Source organism: Microcebus murinus, chromosome 8 (genome assembly GCF_040939455.1).
Source record: "Microcebus murinus isolate Inina chromosome 8, M.murinus_Inina_mat1.0, whole genome shotgun sequence".
Taxonomy (NCBI): Eukaryota; Metazoa; Chordata; class Mammalia; order Primates; family Cheirogaleidae; genus Microcebus; species Microcebus murinus.
The window spans coordinates 50242103-50267108 of NC_134111.1; the positions used below are offsets into that span (position 1 = coordinate 50242103).

At 36.4% G+C, this 25006-nt stretch overlaps 1 protein-coding gene across 3 annotated transcripts in view; it reads right to left on the bottom strand.

The window, feature by feature from the left end:
• The window catches only part of SLC25A12 (solute carrier family 25 member 12), a 180412-nt gene that overhangs the window by 32450 nt on the left and 122956 nt on the right, over positions 1 to 25006 (bottom strand). For all 3 annotated transcript variants that reach the window (XM_012781934.2, XM_012781935.2, XM_012781937.3), the window contains exons 6-11: positions 21264 to 21410; positions 18933 to 19071; positions 18171 to 18264; positions 16107 to 16191; positions 4002 to 4083; positions 2505 to 2663 (exon numbers count right to left, since the gene is read on the bottom strand). In XM_012781934.2, coding sequence (XP_012637388.1) covers positions 2505 to 2663; positions 4002 to 4083; positions 16107 to 16191; positions 18171 to 18264; positions 18933 to 19071; positions 21264 to 21410 — 706 coding nt within the window. The remainder of the gene's footprint in view (positions 1 to 2504; positions 2664 to 4001; positions 4084 to 16106; positions 16192 to 18170; positions 18265 to 18932; positions 19072 to 21263; positions 21411 to 25006) is intronic.

Sequence of the window (25006 nt, forward strand, 5' to 3'; positions counted from 1 at the left end):
TTTAAGCATCATTTAATGAGTATCTTCCATAAGCAAAAACGTATGACTGTTATATTCTTATTTACTAATATATGTCAAGCTTAAGACATTTTAAAAGAATCCCCTCAAAACAAAGGAAATCATAATCCTTAAAAGTTAAATTTCCCAGGCTGGCTGCGGACTGGAAAAGAAATAATACATAAACAATTCAACATCTGTAGATATTCATAGGGCTCAGCTTTCTAAAGCACACAGTTTATCCAAATTGTTAGCATATTTTTTTTGCAAACATTTTTTAAAGATGCTAACAATAAACATTTTATATCCTTTAAACCATCCAGCCAAGGGGGAGTTAGATATGTGTTTGCCCACTTGCTAACTGCTGATCTTAAGCCTACTTTAAGGATACTGCTGAGTGATTTTCCACGAGTTGAGAGCTAGCAAGTAATCACACATACAGGCTACTGTCAGTCAAACTGAATTATCAATGACAAACACAAATCCACACACACCTTGCATGGGTAGCAGACTGATGTAAAAGAATAAATCAGCAGATGGCAGTCTTAACTTTCTAACCTTCATGATTATCAGGCCCTGTTACTTTTAATCTAACTCCCATACAACCATGTCAGCATGTGTATTTGTTTTACAACTTGCCTCAATAAGGCTCATGGAATTTTAATAAAGTACTGATTTGTGTCATTTTATCATTGTTGCCTGCAAAGAAATTTAGCTAATCTGTCAACAATTTTGTCAATCATCTGACAGAATAATGGACCAGCTCTAAGCAATATATGACAATCTCGATAATCACAGTACTCACATACAGGACTCCTACAATCTTCTCCCTAATACAAAAGTCTCTCATTTAAAGAACTGATTTTATCAGCGCACATCGTGAATAAAGCCAACAATCCCCTCCCCCACTTGCTACAGCACACCCATTTAACTAACATGACCTCTCTCTAAAATGAAATCTTTTGTAAGCATTTATCCACTGAGGAGGCTAAACTGTGCAGTATGTATATTAATATCTAGGTTCTTTCTAATAGAGGACATGTTCTCTACAATTGAAAAGTATACCAAAGAGGAGAAAGGGCATTATTCAACAAAGAAAGATCGGACATGTCAAAGAAAAAAACCACCTTAGTGCCACTCGACCTGATTCTCCATTAAATAAAATCCAGATATGCAAGACGTAATCAGTTTAAAATAACCACTCACATGGGAAGGTTTGCATTCTGGACAATGCACACCCCTTCCCATGGAGCACATGCAATACAGATGCAATTTAGAGAGGCTAAAGTTCTACATATTTGAGCAAAATTAATGACATTCATTCTCAGGAGGAGGGTATTTGAGCTTAGTTTGATTTCAGCATGCCTGTCTTCTCTTATTCTATACATATTACTAAGAATGAACATTCTCATGACCCTCTCCTGCAAATATACGTGTATCAGAGTTACATTTTTCACTTGACTATCTGCACATAATGCTAACCAGAGGTGTTTTTTCTCTTGTCCATGAGCATAAAGCTTTGTTCAGGCCCAGTTTTTCTTTCCTAGGAAGAGGTTCTAAGCCAAACAGTTCAACAGAGCTCAGAATGAGCGGCAGATTAATGAGCTTGTGTGTGCAAACAAACAAGCACAGTAAATTACATAAATGCCCCGGACTTGAGCGTGGAGAGAGTATTTTCAAAGAATTCCAAGTGGCGCCCAAAGGGATTAAAAAATTAATCTCCCTCCCAAAGGAAACCCTAAATTCTAATGTGAAAACACACACATGAAAGTCATTCTCTCTCCAAAGAGAACAAGTTCCTACAAAGCTGACCGGGGGGTGGGGGAGATTCTGCATGGGGCTGCTGCCTCTGATGCTGACGGCACTATGCTCAGTCTACAGTTGGTGGTAACATTCCCTGCGAAAGAAAATGTCTCTGCTTCGACTGTATGCCTCTGAGCTAAGGGGAGGAAAGGAGCAAGAATTAGACCTGGAATCAAAGGGTTTTCTTTTAATTTTTTTTTTAAACTTCAGATGACTCACTAGAAAAGACTTATAAATCATCTCCTTGGAAGAGACAAAAACTTTTGCTATTTCTTTCAGTTGAAACAAGAGTATACAGGGGTAAACTCACCTTCCAGCAGTAGCCTGGCTTCTATTTCACAGAGATGGGGTGTATTTCTCCTCTCTAATTCTTTGAGAAAAAGAAGCTCTCTATTTCTTAGGTACTGTCGTTGTATTCCACCTGCAGACATCTGCCTTAGTTTGTAAGAGTAGGGTGACCCTAGTCCCATATTGGGACAAACACAGGATTTGATTCCAAGAAATAAAATAGCAGAAAGGAGAAAGGAAGACCTTGTTTGCAGACTAACATTGCTTAGAATGTGAGACGGGAAATGAGCAAAGAGAGAGAAACAGCCCTAGTCTGGCTGGGCAGGCTACATAGTGGTTTCCATAATGAGTAAGTTAAAATCTGTAGCTGGTGAGATAAAATCATTAACTTCAGCAGCTGTGATTTGCTTACTCACCCCGGTAGAGTCCAAAGAAGCCCTCGTAACGCAAGACTTTCTTAAAACAGTCAAAGCTGTTCTTATACATCAGCTCCCCCACGACAGAGCCAGTGCCACGCTGGTTCTGCATTCGGGTCTTCACCAGATCTATAGGATACACTGCAGTGGCTCCCACAGCTACAAACAGAACAATGTTTAGGCTTAAAAAAGAACAGAATTAAATGGAGAGTTCATAAGGACGACAAATCTCATTTCAAAGGATAAAAAATTGACCACAAGGTCTATTGTCACAAAAGAGACTATATGTTATTATTTTTCCTTTTCTCATACACAGCCGAGGAATGGCAGGCTAGCGACTACTGCGATCCATAAATATAGCGGCTTCGGAGAACAAATGTCAAGAATGCTCTTTGATACCTCAGGTGCATAAATTAGAAGGGGATTATCAAGTCATGCCGAATATTAGATCATCAACACCTGATTTTCTGTAACAACATTAAACTATTATGTACAAAATTTCTTTATATTTTCCTAAACTAATATTTCCTAAACTAAATATTGTATTATGCCAGTTACTTCTTAAAATGACTGTATCTGTATACTACGTGGCTGTAATTTTAAAATTTAGTTTACTAAAGCATTTTGATAAGTTAATCTTATTTACAACCATAATATCAGAAATAAATTTCAATACAATCCTATCCCTACATGTAGAATTTGGTTTAAAAAATAAATAAGGTAATGGTTCAGAATTTGTCAGGGACTGAAAAGTTTATCACATAAACTGGGATAGTGCGTTTTTTGACTATTGAAAACCAAAACTTGCTTTGCAACTTCTAAAACTGAGACTGAAAAGGAAAAATAATAGTCTCTTCAGCTCAGGCTTGTTGTGAAAAATCATAAGCATTTTAATCACACCTGCTGCGTTATTCTCCACAAAGCAACTTCAGATTCAACACATTTTCTATGTGGAGCATTTAAGCAAGAACAGTCTCTCAAATTTCAGCTGGGAAAAGGCAGGGAAGGGGAGGTTCATTTTAGCAAATAATCTTCAAATCTAGATATTCTTAAACCAATGAAAGGAGAAAGGAAAAAATACAAGCAGAAAAGCAAAAGTGCATCACTTTGAGAGGCTGCTTTATTTCATGAGGTTCTGGAATTTGTATCACAAATCTCAATTTCCTACCTTCCCCATACACGACCCCATAAACTCAGTCCTATTCTCCATTTTGTTGCCCTGGCCTTAACTGGTGTATTCAAGATGAGTGCAGCACTGCATCCCAGACTTTCACATCATTACAGAGGTTTTGTCCTGAAGACAGACTGGAGCCAGAGGGGCCATGGCCATGCTAGGACAAGTCCTCTGATCATAGGTAAAAATAAAGAACACTTCAGAAAGCCCCGCAGTCATGACCCACGGGAACAATGAACTGCACCTTTGCTGATCTGTCCCGGTCTAGTGAGATAATATTACATTAACACAAGCCTGAAACAGCACACAGACATGTCACTCACCTCCAGCAATTGAGCCCAGAGTGAATCTATAAGCAGACTCGGCAATCTGGAGCCAGATGGGCCTGCCGAACCCATGAGATTGCTGCGGGGAAGTAGAAACATATAAAAAAAATTTTGGAGAAGCACACAGCAAATGAAAAAGCTACAATCTGGCAATTTAAAATAAGGGAAAATGAAATATAAAAGTAATATTGGTAATGAGGTAAGATCTTTTCTGAAAAAAGTAAATAGGATATTGATGTAGCCAAAAAACGGAAGCAATATATTTTTGAAATAGATACCTCTATCATCAGCTTTTAAAAACTATATTCAGCCAAATACAGAGTAGCTTTTCTCCCTTATTTTTTACAAGCCCATTAATGCCTCATCTATCTGCTACTACTGAGGAATACACTACTAGTCCACAAAAGTGAATCTTTAAGGTAAACAAACATTTCTGGTCCCAAACTCCCCCACCCCTTCTTTAACTCAAATTTTAAAACTCTAAGATGCATAAAAATTAAATTGATTCCCAAATCAGAGAATATTGATCATAACTACCATCTCTAATGACTACTGTCCTAGCCATACTCATAGCTCTAACACAAAATCTATGATAATAAAAAACAGTAAGCAAAGGGAGAAATCCTATCAGAATGTTATTTCATAGGTATTCCATAGCATAAAGAAAGGACCTGAAATAATTTGTCTATATTAGTGCCAGTCTTGTTCTTTAATATTTTCATTATGAAAATATCTTGTACACTATGTAAACAGTCTGAAATAAAGGAATAATAAATTTGCCTTATCATAAAGAAAACTTGAAAACTATTAACTTGAAATAAGCTTTTTAGAAAAGCATAATAAAAAGTTCAGATACTCCCCATTATATTAATTATACATAAATCTAACAGACCTTATAGAATTAGATAAACATTTTAAACATATACAAAAATATAAAAGAATGAGATAAAATATTTTAAAATAATTTTGTACTTCACTTATTAATGCAAAAATCTTTTTGATAGTACTTTAAAGTATTAAATCCCTTGGTATCCACAGGGGATTGGTTCCAGACCCCATCAATACCACAATCTGTGGATGCTCAAGCCCTTGATATACAATGGCATAGTATTTGCATATAACCTACACACATCCACACGTCCTCCCATATACTTTAAATCATCTCTAGCTTACTTATAATACCTAATACCATGTAAATGATAAATAGTTGTTATACTACATTTAAAAAAATTTATATTATTTATTGTTGCATTATTATTTTGTATTGGATTTCCCCCCCCCCAGTATTTTTTTTTTTTTTTTTTGAGACAGAGTCTCCCTTTGTTGCACAGGCTAGAGTGAGTGCCGTGGTGTCAGCCTAGCTCACACCAACCTCAAACTCCTGGGATCAAGCAATCCTTCTGCCTCAGCCTCCCGAGTAGCTAGGACTACAGGCATGCGCCACCATGCCCAGCTAATTTTTTCTATATATATTAGTTGGCCAATTAATTTCTTTCTATTTATAGTAGAGATGGGGTCTCGCTCTTGCTCAGGCTGGTTTTGAACTCCTGACCTCGAGCAATCCGCCCGCCTCGGCCTCCCAGAGTGCTAGGATTACAGGCGTGAGCCACCGCGCCCGGCCTCCCCCCCCCAGTATTTTTGACCCACAGTTGGTTGAATCTGTGGACACAGAACCCGTGGATATAGGGGCCAACTGTAATGACTGAATATGCTTCAGTTAGTTTTTTTAGTTTATTTTTTGAGACAGGGTCTCATTCTGTCACCCAGGCTGGAATGCAGTGGCCCGAGCATGGCTTACTGCAGTTTCGAACTCCCAGGCTCAAGAGATGCTCCTATCTCAGTCTCCTGAGTAGCTGGGGCAACAGGTACACAAGGTACACATCCCTTGCTAATTTTTAAAAATTTTTTTATAGAGATGGGGTTTTGTATGTTCCCAGGCTGGCCTTGAAATTCTGGCCTCAAGCAATCCTCCTGCCTTGGCCTCCCAAAAGTGCTGGGGATTACCAGCTTGAGCCATCCACTCAGCTTGTTTTTTAAATATTGATTGAACACTTAGTTATACAGTGAGGTTAAGCAGCTATACAGAGGTTAAGCAGTTAATTCTGATACTTTGTTTCAAAGACAACAGTTGAAAATCTAAACACAATCTCTTCCTTCAAGGCAACCATAATGTTTAATCTCACATACTCTGAAGAAATTCAAGTGATGGCATTACTATGGATTGAATGTTTGTGATCCTCAAAATTCATGTGTTGAAACCTAGTGCTCAATGTGATGGTATTTAGGGAGGTACCTTCGGGAGGTTAAGTCATGAGAGTGGATCCCTCATGATAAGATTAGTGGCCTTATAAGAAAAGAGGGTTCTCTCTCTCTCTCTCTCTCTCTCTCTCTCTCTCATATATATATATAATGACAATATAATGAGAAGACTGCTGCCTGCAAACCAGGAAAAGGGCCCTCACCAGGAAATGAATCAGCCAGCACCTTAATCTTGGACTTCCTAGTCTCCAAACTATGAAAAGTAAATGTCTGTTGTCTAAACTACCCAGTCTATGATAATTTGTTATAGCAGCCCAAACAGACTAAGACAGGCATTTGGGCTTAAATTCAAAAAGCTCTGAAAATCAATAGAGCTGTTATGGTCCTATTAAACACACAGCATATATTTTTAACTTCTTTTAAAAATGCATATGGGGGAGGGGGGAAAGGGCATTTTTTGAAACCTTAAAATTTGTACCCCCATAATATGCCAAAATAAAATAAAATGCATATAAAACTTTTCCATAATTGGAGTTTTTTTCCTTTTCCCTTTTCTTGTTTTAATTTTTTTTTTTTTTTTTTTTTTTGAGATGGGGTCTTGCTTTGTCACCTCAGCTGGAGTGCAGTGGCATGACCACAGCTCACTATAGCCTCAAACTCCTTAGCTCAAGCAATCCTACTGCCTCAGCCTCCTGAGTAGCTGGGACTACAGGCATGTGCCATCATGTCCGGCTAATTTTTTTTATTTTTTGTAGAGACTGGATCTTGTTATGTTATCCAGGCTGGTCTCAAACACCTGGGCTCAAGTGATCCTCTTGCCCTGGCCTCCCATAGTGCTGGGATTACTGGCATGAGCCACCATGCCTGACCCAAAATTGGAGTTTCTCAAACACAAGAATGAATAAAATAAACCTCATTCTCATAGATTATGAATTATTTTCAATCATGTAAATAAATGAAAAAGAATATGTCTCAAAAGAATATGTTGACCACTTTGGGAGACCGAGGCAGGAGGATTGCTCAAGGTCAGAAGTTCAAGACCAGCCTGGGCAAGAATGAGATCTCATCTCTGCAAAAAATAGAAAAATTCGCTGAGCGTGGATGGTACATGCCTGTAGTCCCAGCTATTCAGGAGGCTGAAGCAGGAGGATCGCTTGAGTCTAGGAGTTGGAGGCTGCAGTGAGCTATATGATGACACACTGCACTCCAGCCTAGGCAAGAGAGCAAGCCCCTGTTGCAAAAAAATAAAAAGAAAGAAAGAAAGAATTGAATTAAAACTCAGAATAAAAAGGCTATGATCTCAAATAACCATCAAGTAACCACTAATTCTCTTAGTCATATAAAGGTTTCTCCTATGTTCAACCACATATGTTTTTCTTTATACTCTCTTCCTTTAAAAAATGTTTATAAGCCCTACAAATCCTATGAAAACTGAAGGATTATACTGTGCTTTAATTTTTAGCTAAAAACATCTCTAGCTATAAATACTTAAATGCCTTTTGACAGAAATGTCACCTCCACCCTTATTAAATAGCATTAAAAGAAAACGTACAATATATGGTTATCAAGATTTTTTAAAGACTTAGTTATCACTATAACTTATGGTTTACTTGTATTCAAGTATGTAAATTAATGTAATTAATGCTATAGATTTCATTTTATGAATATTCATAAATGGAATGCTACTATAGCTCTCATCCCTATTAATGACTGCGTACTGAATTTTTAGTATTTAGGCTGAAGGAAAATACTCAGCACTAAGAGGGTCGCCTACCGTGAGCAAATGGGCCAAACGAAAAGGCATTCTTTCCCTTAAGGTTATGATTATAAAGTTTGATATTTAACAAGGTTAATTAAGTGGTTTTCAAAACAAGAGTTGAGAAATTTTAAATGATGTTTATTTAACCTGCTCCCTAAGCATGTGTGTATGATAGGAAATAAGTTGAGATTTCATTTAAAGAATAACGTTTCTTTTCCTTTTGTTGTTAAATGCACCTCATCCTTTAAATCTTTAATTTTTTTTCAGTATGAACTTTAGGCAATACCTCATCTTATAAATGAGAAATAAATAGGGCAAGATCAGGTTGGTTAACAAGTCAAGCAAACTGCCCAAATCAGGCTGCTTCACGTAGCATGCCAGCCCAATAGAGAGAACTGCCTCTTCCGAATGACACACTATTAACCGGTAGAAGAAAAGGATATAATAGCTGAAGTCTTTTATATTGACCATCAGAGGGGAGAAGAAAGACTAGATTCTACATCAACTGAAATGTGTGATTGGAATGGTAAACTAAATGTAGGGAAAACAAAACAAAATTATTCTGTCTGCAAGTCCCATCTATTACTTTAATAGTCCTGGATTTGAATTCAATATTTTTGGCCTTACAAAGTAAGATTAAAATCCAAAGTAAGGACAGCATAGGAGAAGGGGATAAAGAAAAAAAAAATTAATATATATACATATTTCTCCCCTAAATGCTAAATACATACTTTTTTCTCAGTAAGAGGGGAGTTAAGTTGTGTTAAAGACTAATAAGTCTTTAATTCTAATAATTTAAATCAGGTTAGTGACTAATAAAAAGCTTATAAACAGCATTTCTTCCTTTCTGAGAAGAGACTTCCATTTATGGTAAAACTATCACAGGTGACAGAGGTAAAAATTCCAAAAAGGAATTCATAATTGGGCTGCAATGCTTTGCTCTGTGTACTCATGAATCCAAAGTTCAAGAAGGTTCACAGAATGCAAAGTACACAGAAGAGATAAACTCCCATATCTAAGGAGATACACATGAAATACAGATAAAAATCATTCTAATATGTTGACAGAGCACAACCCAGCTCATGTTCCTAAACTTCTTGGAGTGGCCTGTAGCTTTAATACAATTTCCTGTAGAAACAAAACTCTTTTTAAAAAACTACATTAAGCCAAAGCAGGTCCACTATAGATTATTTATCCCATACAGATAAAAAAACTATAATAATTATGTAATATAAAGAAAACTAGGCCGGGCGCGGTGGCTCACGCCTGTAATCCTAGCACTCTGGGAGGCCGAGGCGGGCGGATTGCTCAAGGTCAGGAGTTCAAAACCAGCCTGAGCGAGACCCCGTCTCTACCATAAAAATAGAAAGAATTTAATTGGCCAACTAATATATATATAATATAAAAATCAGCCGGGCATGGTGGCTCGTGCCTGTAGTCCCAGCTACTCGGGAGGCTGAGGCAGGAGGATTGCTTGAGCCCAGGAGTCTGAGGTTGCTGTGAGCTAGGCTGACGCCACGGCACTCACTCTAGCCTAGGCAAGAAAGCGAGACTCTGTCTCAAAAAAAAAAAAAAAGAAAAAAAAAAAAAAAAAAAAGAAAACTAGGAGGTTTGTTCACCCATTTTCACATAGGGCCAAAATTGGTATTAACCTGGTTTTAACCTCCAAACTGTTAACTGCTCCCAAAACAAATACATCCTCTTCTCTCTGCAACCCATGCTCCTTTATTTATCTCACTTTCTTCAAATCAAAATTTCTGTTTTTCTCACTGCAGGTCACCTCTATACCACAACATATTTATCCATTCTACTGTTGAGTATTTAAATTGTTTAAAATTTTTTGCTACTTGCAAAGAATCCTGCTATCAACATTTTTATACATACACGTGCACTTTAACACACATATGTACTCATTCTTGGTAGGGACTACACACAGGAGAAGAATTGACAAGTCATGGGTATGTGTCTCTTCAACTGTGGTTGGTACTGACAAATTGTTTCCAAAGTTGTGATGCCAGCAGTTTTTGAAGGTTTCCATTTCTCTACCTCCTAAATAATACTTACCATTGTCAGTGTACAATTTTGGTCAATCTGTATAAAAAAGCATCTCATTGTAGTTTTAACATGTGTTTTCTCTATGTATTAATGATATTAGACTTTTCTCTCTCTTTTCTTTCTTTTTTTTTTTTCATTCCCTTACCATTTGGATATCCTCTTTTGTGAAGTTTCTGTTCCAGTCTTTTGCCAATTTTTCAATTACATTGTCTGCCTTTTGCTTATAAATTTATAGAAGTTCATTATATACTCTGGATACAAATCCTCTGTTACTTAAAGTTATTCCAAATATCTTTCCCTATTGTATAGCTTGTTTTTTCAGCCTCTTAATGGGTATTTATTTTGATGAACAAAAGTCCTTCAATTTAATGAAGTTCAACTTACTAATATTTTTCTTTATGATGGATGTTTTGTACTGTTTACAATTATTATTATTTTATTTATTTATTTTTATTATTTTTTTTGAGACAGGGTTTCATTCTGTTTCCCCAGCTAGAGTTCACTGGCATCATGATAGCTCATTGCAACCTCAAACTCCTAGGCTCAAAGTGATCCTCCTGCCTCAGCCTCTGGAGTAGCTAGGACTATAGGCACATGCCACCATGCCTAGCTAATTTTTAAATTTTTTTTGTAGAGACAGAGTCTTGCTGTTGCCCAGGCTGGTGTTGAACTTCTGGCCTCAAGTGATCTTCCTGCCTCAGACTCCCAAAGTGCTAGGATTACAGGTGTGAGCCACTGTGCCTGGCCTATTTACACAATCTTTGCTTATCTCTAGATCATTAATAGACTCTCTTACGCTATTGTCTATATTCTTTCACATTTAGAACATTCCAACTGGAATAGATTTTTGTGTATGGTGGTGGGTAGGGAATATTCCATTCCCTAGTTGAATATTCATCATTAATTAAAATTTTTTAAATTTATTTTTTAATTTCAGAATATTACAGGGGTACAAACACTTTGGTTACATATATTGCCTTTGCACTGCCTGAGTCAGAGCTACAAGTGTGCCCACTGCCCTGAATTTACCCATCCCCTCCTCCCTCCTACCTGCCCGACTTCCAATGTATGTTACTTCCATGTGTGCACATAAGTGTTGGTTAATTAGTACCAGTTTAGTGGTGAGTACATGTGGTGCTTGTTTTTCCATTCTTGTGATACTTCACCTAGAAAAATGGGCTCCAGCTCTGTACAGGATACTACAATAGGTAGTTCACCATTATTTTTATGTAGTACTCCATGGTATACATATACCACATTTTATTAATCCATTCATGTATTGATGGGCAGCACTTGGGTTGATTTCCACATCTTTGCAATTGTGAATTGTGCTGCTATAAACATTCTAGTGCAGATGTCTTTACTATACAATGTCTTTTTTTCCTTTAGGTAAATACTCAGTACTGGGATTGCTGGATCAAATGGTAGTTCTACTTTTAGTTCTTTGAGGTATCTCCATATTACTTTCCGTAGAGGTTGCAGTCCCACCAGCAGTGTATGTGTATTCCTATCTCTGTGCATCCGCACCAACATGTAGAAGACTGAAACAGGAACCGCACTTCTCACCTCTCACAAAAATCGACTCACGATGGATAACAGATTTAAACCTAAGACATGAAGCCATAAGAATTCTAGGCCGGGCGCGGTGGCTCACGCCTGTAATCCTAGCTCTCTGGGAGGCCGAGGCGGGCGGATTGCTCAAGGTCAGGAGTTCAAAACCAGCCTGAGCAAGAGCGAGACCCCGTCTCTACTATAAATAGAAAGAAACTAATTGGCCAACTGATATATATTAAAAAAAAAAAAATTAGCCGGGCATGGTGGCGCATGCCTGTAGTCCCAGCTACTCGGGAGGCTGAGACAGAAGGATCGCTCGAGCCCAGGAGTTTGAGGTTGCTGTGAGCTAGGCTGACGCCACGGCACTCACTCTAGCCTGGGTAACAAAGCGAGACTCTGTCTCAAAAAAAAAAAATTATAAAAAAAAAAAAAAAAAAAAAAGAATTCTAGAAGAAAATGTTGAGAAAACCCTCATAGACATTGGTCTAGGCAAAGAAATTTATGAAGAAGACCCCAAAAGCAATCACAGCAACAACAAATATAAATAAATGGGACCAGATCAAATTAAAAAGCTTCTGCACAGCCAAAGAAACTATCATTAGAGCAAACAGACAACCTACAGAATGGGAAAAAATACTTGCATGCTACACAACTTGATAAATGGCTGATAACTAGAATCTACAATATATAGAACTTAGGAAAATCTACAATAAAAAATCAAACCACCCCATTAAAAAGTGGGCAAAGGACATAAACAGAAACTTTTCAAAAGAAAACAGACTGAGGGCCAACAAACATGTGAAAAGTTGCTCAACTGCTATAATCATCTGGGAAATGCAAATCAAAACCACAATGAGATATCACTTAACTCCAGTGAGATTGGCTTTTATCGAAAAGTCCCATCATTAATTAAATTTTTAAAATAGATAACTGGTAGAATTCAGCCATCATAAAATATTTAAAAAAAAATTTTCAGGCAATAAAGAAGAAAATACAAAATTGTAATTCCTCCTCACTGTCCATCTTCTTCTACCTAATGGAAATAGACGAGAGTAGATAAAGGAATTGTGTTACACATATATTTGAATCCATCTTATAGTTTGCTCATATAGGTTTCTCATAGTCAATAATAGTTACAACTACAACAACAATAGCAGTTAACATTTATTGCATACTTAGTAGGTGTCAGGCCTAATGTAAGTGCATTATTTCATATAATCCTCACAATAATCCTATCAGGTAGATATTACTATCCCTATTTCATAAATGGAGAAACAGAATGGAAGGTTATTACAGAACCAGTACACAAGCTCTCAACCACTGCCTCCCTCATAACTTGTATTTCTGAACTCACAGATTCTTTATCATGAACAAGAGTTTTCATAACAACCTTCATAAGCTGAAATAACAACAAAACATATGTCCTTCTTCCTATTTTAAGTATCAAGCAGATTCCTATAAGGGAACATTCTACATGCTAAATGGAAATAATTACATATTCTTAGTTTAGCAACATAGGAAAAATCAAGAATCACGTCTTCTGGAGGTAACATGGGAATAGTTATGGTTAGCATTACTGTAATTCCACGGGTTAAAGAATTTTAAAAACTGAGTCACTAGAATTGTAGTCTAGATAGCGGCTTTGGAACACCTCATAAATCTGAAGAAAGTTTTTTCAAGACTGAAAATTGAAGAAAGTTTATCCTATTATTTTGGTTGCTGTAAGAACTTAAGCATATTTTCATAGTATTCTACTTGTTCTAGCTTGTCTTCCTTACAAAATTTTAAATGTCACAAAGAAAATTAGATTAGAATTTTAGGCTGGGTGCGGTGGCTCACGCCTGTAATCCTAACACTCTGGGAGGCCATGGCGGGAGGATCGCTTGAGTTCAGGAGTTCAAGACCAGCCTGAACAAGAGCGAGACCCCATCTCTACTAAAAAAATAGAAAGAAATTAGCTGGACAACTAAAAATATATAGAAAAAATTAGCTGGACATAGTGGCACATGCCTGTAGTCCTAGCTACTCGGGAGGCTGAGGCAGGAGTTTGAGCCCAGGTTGAGCCCAGGAGTTTGAAGTTGCTGTGAGCAAGGCTGATACCAAGGCACTCTAGCCCGAGCAACAGAGTGAGACTCTGTCTCAAAAAAAAAAAAAAAGAACTTTAAAAATAAGATCCATTGATTCATACCATTTTACAGAATGCTGAAGTATTATATACTTCAGAATACTACAAGTATAATGCTTGTAGTATTCTCAGAAATACTTGAGGGTACTCATTATACTAAAGGGAAAACCGAGGCCCAGAGAAACTTGTATCAGATCCCAAGAACAGTAAAGTTCAGGTTTTTTTTTTGTAAAGGTCAAATTTCACAATGGATATTAATGGAGATTAATTTGATTCCTTCTTAATCTTCATAAATCTATTTCTATAAAATTCTATAAATTATTTGTGACTTCTGTTGAGTTTTATTTTCTCAGGTTTTGTTCTAGTAATTTATAGGAAAAAATACATTTAAAATCGTAATATTTATTTCTCTATACCTAACCTTCAGTAGTAATGCTACCCAATCTATTTGATATATGAAAAGAAAAATTTTAAATGCAGGCTCTGAGGTTGTTCCTCTGGGGACAATGCAAGAATACCCAAGACCTCTACCCATGGTCTAGAGATTCCAGATCCCTGTGCCATCCCATTGGTTGGGAAAAGACAGAGAAAGCACCCCACCACCACTCTGAATATCAATCAGAGGCCAGGGAAAGAGAAGAAAGCGGTGGTTCGTATCACTGCCCATTTCCTAAGTATCTGACAAGACCCTGGAGGCCATCTATGCTAGTGTAAAAGCATCAGAGCTGCCACTGAAGACAGGCAAATCATCTCAAATCTGCCTTTAAAAGAATTCACACTGGTAGCAGAATTACATAACCTTCCTAAGGATGAAGAAATATGAGGGATGTAGACTTAGGGTGCCAACAACTGCAAAACAAGTTTCAGATAAGGCCTCTAGGAAAATTGCTACACACAAGAGGGGTGAGTGAATAGAAAAGCAAGCAGCAGAAAAGCAGAGAAAGTAGGAAATGAGACTTTTAAATTCAATTTACACTGTTTTTAATAAGCTAAATGAAATATTCCCCAATTACAAATATTAAGGTCACCTCCAGAGAGAGCTATATCAATAGATATATCGAACACTGCAAAATATCTCCTTTTAAAATACAATTTTTCCAAATTCAAGAGTAAATTTCACAAATGTATACTAGAAAATATAAAATTAAATTCAGTAAGAGTGCTTTTAAATATTCAACATCTCAGGTTTTTATAATTTTATAAAATTTTATTTTTAAAAAAAATCACTTAATTTGAATAAATATATCTATTTTTAAAGGACCTAATAAAGGAAATAAACTCTGATGGCAGCAGATAAGAGATTTTTTTGGTACAGAAAAAGTTGCATTACAAGGAATTATAGATACATTTTAATGTATAGGAAGCTTTCTTATATACAAAGCAAACAAAATATTATCATAAAATATATTTATAGATACAAAAGCTCTCCTTTTCATTTTCAATTTACTTCAACTTAACTACAAAAAATTCTTGTTCATTATATAATTAGAACTTATACATTATATAAAGTAGAACTGGTGATTCTAGTTAGTTTCAGAGGCAGAAATCATCAATCTATGGAGCTCAAGTGTAAGAAAGATTTCCCACCAAATCTTCTCAAAGGGAGCCACACTTACATGTCTTGACTTTTCACTAACACATTTGGTGAAGGTGAACAATAGCAGCAAGCCCACTCTGGCTACCCAGAGTGTGGCAGCAATGAAGAAAAGTAGGTGTGGGCTCTTTCTGTCCCAGGCCCATTTAACTTTCTCCCTCTCTCTGTATCCTTTCTTCTTTCCTCTCTCCCCACACACCTTCCCCATGTCTCCTAGATATTTTAATTATCCTTCACATTTAAAAAACCAAAACTAATATTTTATCAAAAATATATTAATAGTCAAGAATTTATTTCTGTTTTATTAATTAGATACCTTTCCTTTTTCTTGTTATAATTTATAAAGTACAATCCCAGTGAATGATTTATTATATTTGAGGAATGTTTTGTATTTTAAAAACCCTATAAATATCATTTAATGATACAAATTGAACTTAACACTAATTTTTAAACGTGACTAGGCAAATGAAAAGAATGATAATTCTGAGAGGAAGTCAAGTCCATTAATGTTTGAACTTTTATTTTCCTTATCTTAATAAGTTAAAAGAACAAAACACAAACATAAATCTAGTTATTCCATAAATATTCTATAAGAGTGGGGACAACAGTAGTTCTATAAAGGTCATCTTTGAGCTAAGAAAGTCTTTCTCTGGAAAGCAATTTTTCATTTTCACAGCATTCAGAAGTTTTAGGCTGCTACTTAGGCTACTATTTTAGCATTTTTGAAGGTGCTTATATTTATGACACTATTCCTACCTGTCTCTGAAGTTCTGCCAGGTTGTAAGGTAAGGCCCCCTCAGCCAGTGGGGCTATTCTCTCAATATCTGCCAAAGTCAAACGCCTTCAGGAAATACATGGGAAAGAAAGAATTGTTAGACACCAAAAAACTCCTCACACCAAGATGATCTTTTCTCAAAAAAAAAAAAAATTAATTTAAAAAACCCAAAACAAAAATCTATGGGTTAAAATTATTATTTCCCTATTAACACAAATCATTTTAGTGAGAAAAAACATCTTTAGAGCCTGCTGTGATCAACAAAAAGACTCTAGAGAAATAATGTGTTTATGCTTTAAAAAGGGCTTTAAAAAAAACAGAGAAATAATGTGTTAAGATTCATTTAGTAAGACTCCAGTGATAATAAAAGTGAAGAATTCTCGCCAGAAGCAATGACTTATATTGACTGTTTATATATACTAACACGTACAAACCCTAATCATATCTATTTAATGCATAGGTGCAGAGTATTCTGGGAGGGTTAGATACAAAACTGATACATACTGGTTGCCTTCAAGGAAAGGCACATGGGTAAGAGGGAGACTTTCTAATGGTATACTCTTTCAAACACCTTGAATTTTGAACCATGTTAATGCATTACTATTTCCAAAAAAATTCTTAAATTCCATGAACCAGCTAGAAGGTCACTTTAGATCCAGTTTTGAGAAGTACTTTTTGAAAGTATTTATTAATGAAGGAAGCTCAAAACTTTTGTCTAAAAATGTGAATTACAGATGAATGAGACATGGACTAGTATTTCATATCAATCACCAAAGTCTGGCTGATATATTTAGTATCATCTCCAGTCTAACAATTCATCATATAGCATGAAGACAATAAGCCACCTATGTTCTACTAGTCCTTGGTTCTAGGGCTAATGCCCATTTTTCAGATATTGCTATACTTAAAGAACTACTAGAGGTAACTAAAAAAAAAAAAATCTGATGTCTTAATAGACCATAAGTTCCCTTTCCCACAGGTTCTGCTGGCTACCCATAGATAAGGGATTTTCTTTTGCATTTGCATAAGACTACAAATTACCTTCCATGTGCTTCTGTCTTTTATTTTTATTTATTTATTTTTTTTTTTGAGACAGAGTTTCGCTTTGTTGCCCAGGCTAGAGTGAGTGCCATGGCATCAGCCTAGCTCATAGCAACCTCAAATTCCTGGGCTCAAGCAATCCTTCTGCCTCAGCCTCCCGAGTAGCTGGGACTACAGGCATGTGCCACCATGCCGGGCTAATTTTTTCTATATATATATATTAGTTGGCCAATTAATTTCTTTCTATTTATAGTAGAGACGGGGTCTCGCTCTTGCTCAGGCTGGTTTCAAACTCCTGACCTCGAGCAATCCGCCCGCCTCGGCTTCCTAGAGTGCTAGGATTACAGGCGTGAGCCACCACACCCAGCCTGTCTTTTAAATTTATAAAATAGAGGCATAAAACACCTGAGCTTGTCCGTGATGGTAACTATGATGATAATATCACATGCATATCTCAAGAAAATGATATTCTCCAACATGAAAGGGTATATACTCTTTAGTGAAATGAAAATTTACAATGAACCAAAAATATTATACTATTCCTCCATGGACTTTAGTCTATTTTATAGTTATAAATTTAGGCAAATTTCCATAAATCTCTTAAAACTCATAATATCTCCAGAGAGCCCAGATTAAATCTCTCTCTCACTTCCCTCCCCTACTCTCTCTTTTCTTCCTTCACTCATTTCCCTCTCTCATGCCCCTCAACTGCTTACTTCCTTCTATTACCTCTCCTTCTCCAGCTCTTCCCCTGCCCCACCCACTTTCCTTCCCCTCCTCTCTTTTCTTCTTCACCCTTGTTCTCTCTTTCTCTCTCTCCGTATAGCCCTCTACCCTTGATCTGTCTTCCTCTTTTCTCCTCTGTTTCTCCTATCTGTTTCTCTTTCTTGGAATTTATTTATTGAATAAACTATTGTTAAAATGAACTAAAAGCACAGCACTATTTCACATTTTAAAAGAACTACCCTATAATAAATATCATGAAGAAGTATTGGAATACTTACCCTGATGCATTATATAAGTCTGCAAGCTGGTATAGGATATCAATTTCTAGTGGAGTGACTTGTCCATAGCGTATGGCACTCTGGGCAAATTCCTCTGGAAGGGAGAGAGAAAATGTTAAAATCTTGAAAGATTCTTAATATACAACAAACTTCTACCTTAACGAACTATAACATAATCTGAAAGCTACAGGCATTATTTTAAAAATCTAAAACAAAATTTAAACATTTAAGTTCAACTCTATAAGAATATGCATTTCTGAAAAGCTAGTAAAAGAATGTTAGTTAAGATAATGAAACAGCTAAAACAGATAAATTACTTCAAAGATAAAACAATCTCTTTAGAATCTTCTCTCTCTCTTATCTTGTTTATTCACTTTGGTCTCCAGGGTTACAATACAAAAGAATTGGCTATTCTCCAGTCACTCAAAAATCCCACTACCATTCACCAAAAGGAGTAGGCTTGCCCACCTTTCTGTGGCAACTCCTTCCTCGTACAAACAAGCTGCTGCCACAGTGCCACTGACCTGTTTGACAGATTGGGCCAAGGTTCTTTTCAAAACTGTCAAAGCCACTTTTCCATTCTTGACCTCAGCATCCCATTAAATCCACCTGGATTTTTGGAACCCAAATGAAGCAAATATATTCTTGGTAACATACTTTCTAGATCTGGCTTTAGAGTGGTAAACTTAGATTAACCTCATGCCTAGATGAAGAAAGTGAAAATGCTGAGATTCTAATCAATATATATATTTTAAATCTTACCCTTTGTGACTTCAACATCTTTCCTTGTGCCAGCTAGAGTGCTATATATCTTACGAACAAGCTCCATGTTATTCAGTAAGGAGTTAAATGCATTGAAGTAGGAGAAGCTAACCTGGTGTGAGATACTTCCTCCAGCTGCCTAGGAAATGACAACACAAAAAGTTTAAAAAACAAACAAAACCAAAAAACACATTTATGGACAGTGTACTTTTCTCAAAGAGGATCCAAGGGAGTCTTCATTATTAAAATGATTAACAACCAGTCCATAAATACAAGGGAAGTATCATACTGAAACACTCAATGCATTTCATGCCCTCGGGGAAGTCTATGTAATTTGGGTTTTAAGGAAGAAAGCAACATCTGGAAGTTGGACTTCATGGTTCATCTACCTATAAGGTCAGAAACAACAAATACAATTATCACAGATCAAAAACAATAGTTATTTAAACAGGATCTTCAAGACCCTCAACTATGGAACTCCTGTTAGTCCTGGATAAACAAAACATCAACGTACAATATATGGAGCATTTTTTAAAACTTGGTTTTCTTTTTTTCCCCCATACACACATTCACAAAAACCAAGTGATAACTTTTAATTTTAAGACCATTTCATGATATCAACTTTTCCTAACCTTTTTTTTAAAGGCCACTGTTACAATTAAGATACTTAACAATCTATGCTGTACTCTGAATTTGTATCATGAAAGGTACAACTACTAAAAACTCCAAAAAAAAAGTACAGAAAATCTGGAGAGGATCTAGTCACTACAAAGTTAAGTCTTCAGTGGAATAGTGCCAAAGAGACTCTCATGCCCAAGATAGGGGTCAACGTGGCCTTCACTACCCTGCAGAGTGAGATAATCTCTCTCTCTGCCCACCACTTGGACATAAACTCAAGGAATATTTTTCATAGCTTGCACAAGCCTAATTTTCAAGCCAGAAGTCAGAGTCAGAGGAACACACTTGATTGAATGCATTCTCTGTTAAAAACTCAAAGAAATACAGAAATACGAATGTGACCACCTTAATCATAAAGGTCTTTTACAAATAGCGTAGGTAATGATGGGCAAACGTATTCACCCTTACCATCCCTCACACACATGCCTTAACCCAGATATAGATTATATTTATATTAGCCTAAATTTGGATACCAGTCACCCAAAAGCTGGACTCAAATTATTTAACATATTCCTCTGAGGATTGGAACTGGCTTTTGGTAAATTAAGGCTATAATGGCTCTAACTAACGAAATTGGAAAAGATTAAATGGGTACTGAGTGAGCCCGTTTCTCTAGGATTTTCTTTCCTTCTTCCCTCCCTCTCTCCTTTTCTTTCTTTCCTTCCTTCTTTCATTTTCTGGTTGGGGTATGAGGTGAGGGTAGGGTGTGCGGGGTGGTGTCAGGGAGGTGAAATGTGTAGGAAAAAGTGACATGCTCCATGTTCGAATTCACTGAAGAAAAAGAACAGAAGTTGATCTTTCTACCCCAGTCTAAATCAGGGATAATGATCCTCAGCTGAAACAACAAAAGTACTCATTGGCTTCCCTCCATTCAAAACAAGCAGTAATCAAAAACTTATACATAAGTACAAAGCATGAACAAGAAAACGGGTAAGTGAGGAAAGTTTCACCACTCTATGTGAGGAAGTGGATGACATGAGTTTGCTGTTGGTCCAGATGATTACTTTATAGAGATTAGCAGTTTGACAGAACAAAAAACTGTGTCTGGTGCATACAGACTGAATGCACAGGTGAAGGGGCAGAGAGAGGAGTGAGCCACAGAGGCTGATGGCCACATATTTCCTCCATACCTTCTGCCATGAGCATGGTTATTAAAACAGTGCAGAAGCCAGTGACGATCCCTCCAGCAGACAGCACCCTGAAGGCAACAAAGGAAGGAGCCATCCTTATAGCAAGACCTTGGGAGCCTGGTGGGGTGGAAAGAGGCCAAGATGAAGGCAGTAGTTTCTGGGAGAGGTACTGCCCACTGGAAAAAGTAACTGCTCACCCTTGTCTACAAACTCTCGTTTCCCTTGAACTGGACTCTGTCAATGGAAATAAACAGTTTGGAAATACAAGAGAGCAAGATGATGGCTCTGAGTAAAGCTATGATCTGGGGAAAGACCACTCACAATCACCTCTACCTCCCTTACACACACACACACACACACACACACACACACACACACGCACACGCACACACACACATTTACCTTCTACCAACCAAGTGTGAAGTTTGAATAGCAGAGTCCTATGAGTCCCTGTAGGTCCAGGACCCGATGGTTCAAAACGTTTAAGGAAACAGGAGGTTAAAAGTACTTGCTTTTTACTTACTGAAACTAAGTTCTCCTCCACAAAAGGAGTAAGCATGTGAGACCGAATGGTAACCATGATGTCACTGAAATCCAGACCAGAAATCATGCCACTTTTGCTTTTGTCTTTCAGTGCAAAGGCTTGTCTTGCATGTTCCAATTGCAGCTCCTAGAGGGAAAAATTAGAACAAGGCCACTACATTGGTTAAACACATCCCAAGTATATGTTTTGGAAAGGGAGGAAGGACAGACACCCTTCCCCCACAAGTACTTCTTGCAGAAATGAACAATGTACAACTCTGAATTTACAGCAGAGCTTGAATTTCTTTTAAGCACCACATGTTTTCTTGAAAATGTACTACATATTACTTCTCAAGAAAAAATAGAATGAATCAGAGCATAGCAATAAAGAGAAGAAAAAAGAACCTTCAGATTTTACTCAAAAGTTTTCATCACTGTAATCAAATAGAGTATAATGTTTTCCGGTGTTTTATTTCAGCCTTAAAAATACACAGTAATTTATTCTCTCCTGCTTGAAGGCTTTCTTGTCATCACAGAGTACTTCTTGCATTAAGAGTTTAGATTCATTTTCAGTTTTTCAATTTTAAATGTTACAATCAAAGTTAGTCTGTCTCTGTCTCTCACTAAATATATATAAATGAATTAGAGACCATTTTTCCAAACAGTTTTTTTTAAAAACTCAGTGAGAAACTCTATCAACTGTTAAGTACAATACTTAGTGATTCTAAAATGAAAGTTATAGATAATAAATTGCATTAGTAGTCTTCAGCTATCAATTCTTTCTGGCTCTGGGCACAGTTACTCATAAATTGTAAAACTGTCCAGAATATCACTGAATTTTTAAACTATTGGGCAGCCAAACTTCATATTAAGTGATATCAATAAAAATACCAAAATGTACCAGTAATCCCCGGGGTACTATACAAAAGTTAAAACCTGAGCATTTCTGCCTTGGGAACTCATGACATAATCCCAAATAACCCTATTAGCACAACATAATAATGGCACTATTGGATGCCACTTTCATACCCTGCAATTCTGGAAATAAGAGTCTTATCCAAGTATATATACATTATTCAAAGATAAAATTAAATATAATTTTCATTGCCATTTATTTATCAAAGCTTACAAATCACTGTTGCTTTACCTTTTTCTAACATTTAAAATAGTTTTAGGTAGAAGTCTCATGATCTTTATATAATTATATTTTCCTATGGACTTATGATAGTTCAATGATAATTCAAAACATTAAAATTACCCCAGTAGGTGTTTGTTTTATAACAATCCATTGAGCTATACATTTGTTTTATGTGGTTTTCTGTATTTGTAAGATATTTAACAATAAAGCTAATGTTAAAAATTTCTTAGCGGGTTGATAGACTACAGACAAGTATATGAAACCTACTAAACTTTTCAACAGTGAGCAAATATTTATATAAAAAGGTATATTTAGATTTGGTTTAAAAGAACAATATAGAGAAATAAACTCAACTGGTAAATAAGACAGAAAAAGAGTATAAAATAAACAACTTGCATGATTTGACAAAGTTTTCTCTTCTATTCCTCCTCTTCTACTTAAGTCATTCCCCTACCTCACTCCATCTTCCCAGCATCTCAACTCCAACCACTTTACCCTTCAAATGAAGCAGGAAGTTTTGATTTCATCAGATTGATTGAAAGTGGTCCCCACTGCAAAAATTTTCCAAAGCAGCATCAGAAGCAGACATAGATCCACTCCCTGTCTTCCATACCTTTCTCCTTTCTCACTGTTCCTTTGCTTCTCCTTCTTTATGTCTTTGTTATATCTTTGTCTTCCCTATGAGGGAAGGGAAGACTCCCTTTGACTTCCCTGGGAGTCTTAATCTCCCAGAAATAACTGTACCATGGGTACAATTTAGCCTTATTAATGACACTCAGTACTAAAGAAGATGTGGACCTTTAAGATGAAGCAGAATGCTCACTGAAAGAGCAATGTTAGAAGAACAGATTTGGTTTTCTATAAGGTCAACAGTTAAAGAACTCTCTTATCTTTTAAAGATACATATTTGAAGTATCACAGATGAAATTATAGTGTGTGTAGGACTGGCTTCCAAATGATCCTATAGGAGGCAGAGTAGGATAAAACAAGATTGGCCAACAGTTGATCATTGTTAAAGATGGTTGATGGGTATATGGGGTTCATTACGCTATTCTCTCTACTTTTAAATATATTTGAAGTCTTCTAAAATAAAAAGTTTTAAAAAAATTAAAATTAAAGACTTCAAAATGAGAAGTTAAATAAAGAAAAAAGAAGTTCCATATATACAGCTCTCAGTTACATAGTATAATTAAAATATCAAGGTATAACAGATACTATAAAATATCTTCAGTAAATGCAAAGAAAACAATGAAATAAAGTCATCTTTGGAAGAATCTTAAACACTAGTTGGGAGGACGTTTACTTTTTTTAAAAAATCAGCTCTCAAATGTACAATATTTTTAACTTTTCCAGTCTGAGTATTTTACAAGATGAATTAGATTGGCACTAATAATGAAAGTGTTAGAACAAGGGCTGGGTTCTAAAAATACTTACACCTAAAGGACACAGTTTTCAAATCTGTGATTACCCTAATAAAGAGAAACAATAGTGTAGGGCTTATAAAAGGTAAAATAAGTTTTGTTTCTGGGTGGGTGGGTAGATAGGGGAACTAAAGGAAAGAAGAAAGAAGAAAAGTTATGCTAAAAGTGAAGATCTTCTGCACTTGAAAATTCATTTCATTTAAGAGGTAAAAAGAGCCGAGCTTCAGAAACAGTGTCTTTGGATGAGACTGAACTTGTACATTTAAGTGCACTGTCTTCCAAAACATTATTTTCCACTAAAATCTCAACAAAGGGACAAAACAGAACAAAACAGAAACCCAGGGACAAAGAAAATAAAAAGAGAAGATAGCAACTACATTTTTAAGATCAGAAAGCAGAAGAGCAATTGACAACTGACTTTAATAGACTTAAGAAAACTAGAAGTGGGAAAAGCCAAAAAGCAATTTGATGTATGTAACAGAACCCCCAAAGGACTCAGGAATTGGCTGCACTGGTACCTCTGGAAGTGACGGTGAAGGTGGAGCTGAAAATAGGGGGCTTAGATGGAAGTCTGTTTAAGAAGCAGTTAATTACCTGCCTTACTTCAAATAGCCAGGCCTCTGCCCTTTCCCAACCCCAGCAGAAGACCAGAAGTTCGCTGTCTGGAGAGTTTATCAGAGAATGTCTGGACTAGTGGAGATCATGCCCAGTTGAGGGGGAGAGTACTACGTTGAAAAAAGGTAATAAACTATATCATCACACTGAATGTTGAGACCTTCAACCCTCTTCTCTTACAGCAACTAGAATGTCAAAAGCCAGATCTAGTATTCCAGATGGGAGACCAGATGATTCTTCTCTGATCCGCCCCAAACTGAAAGAAAAGACTGGAAGGTCCTAAAACAGTTCAGCCAGAAAACTTTACAGTAAGGTCTCAAGTTAATAAGTCCTACCATGAAACCAAAGCTCCCAATAAGCCCTAATCTTATATATGAACAGAGGACTGTCAGACATATGAGAAAAGCTACTAACATGAAAAAGTGAGACCAAAACAAAGAGGAAAAAAGAAAAGAAATGAAACTTGGAAGAAACACTTTGCAGGCATAAGAAAATGTAAAAAAAAAAAAAAAAAAAAACCCTGTCCTTACTATCTTTGGAGAAGTGAAAGAAAATAGTACATCCATGAAA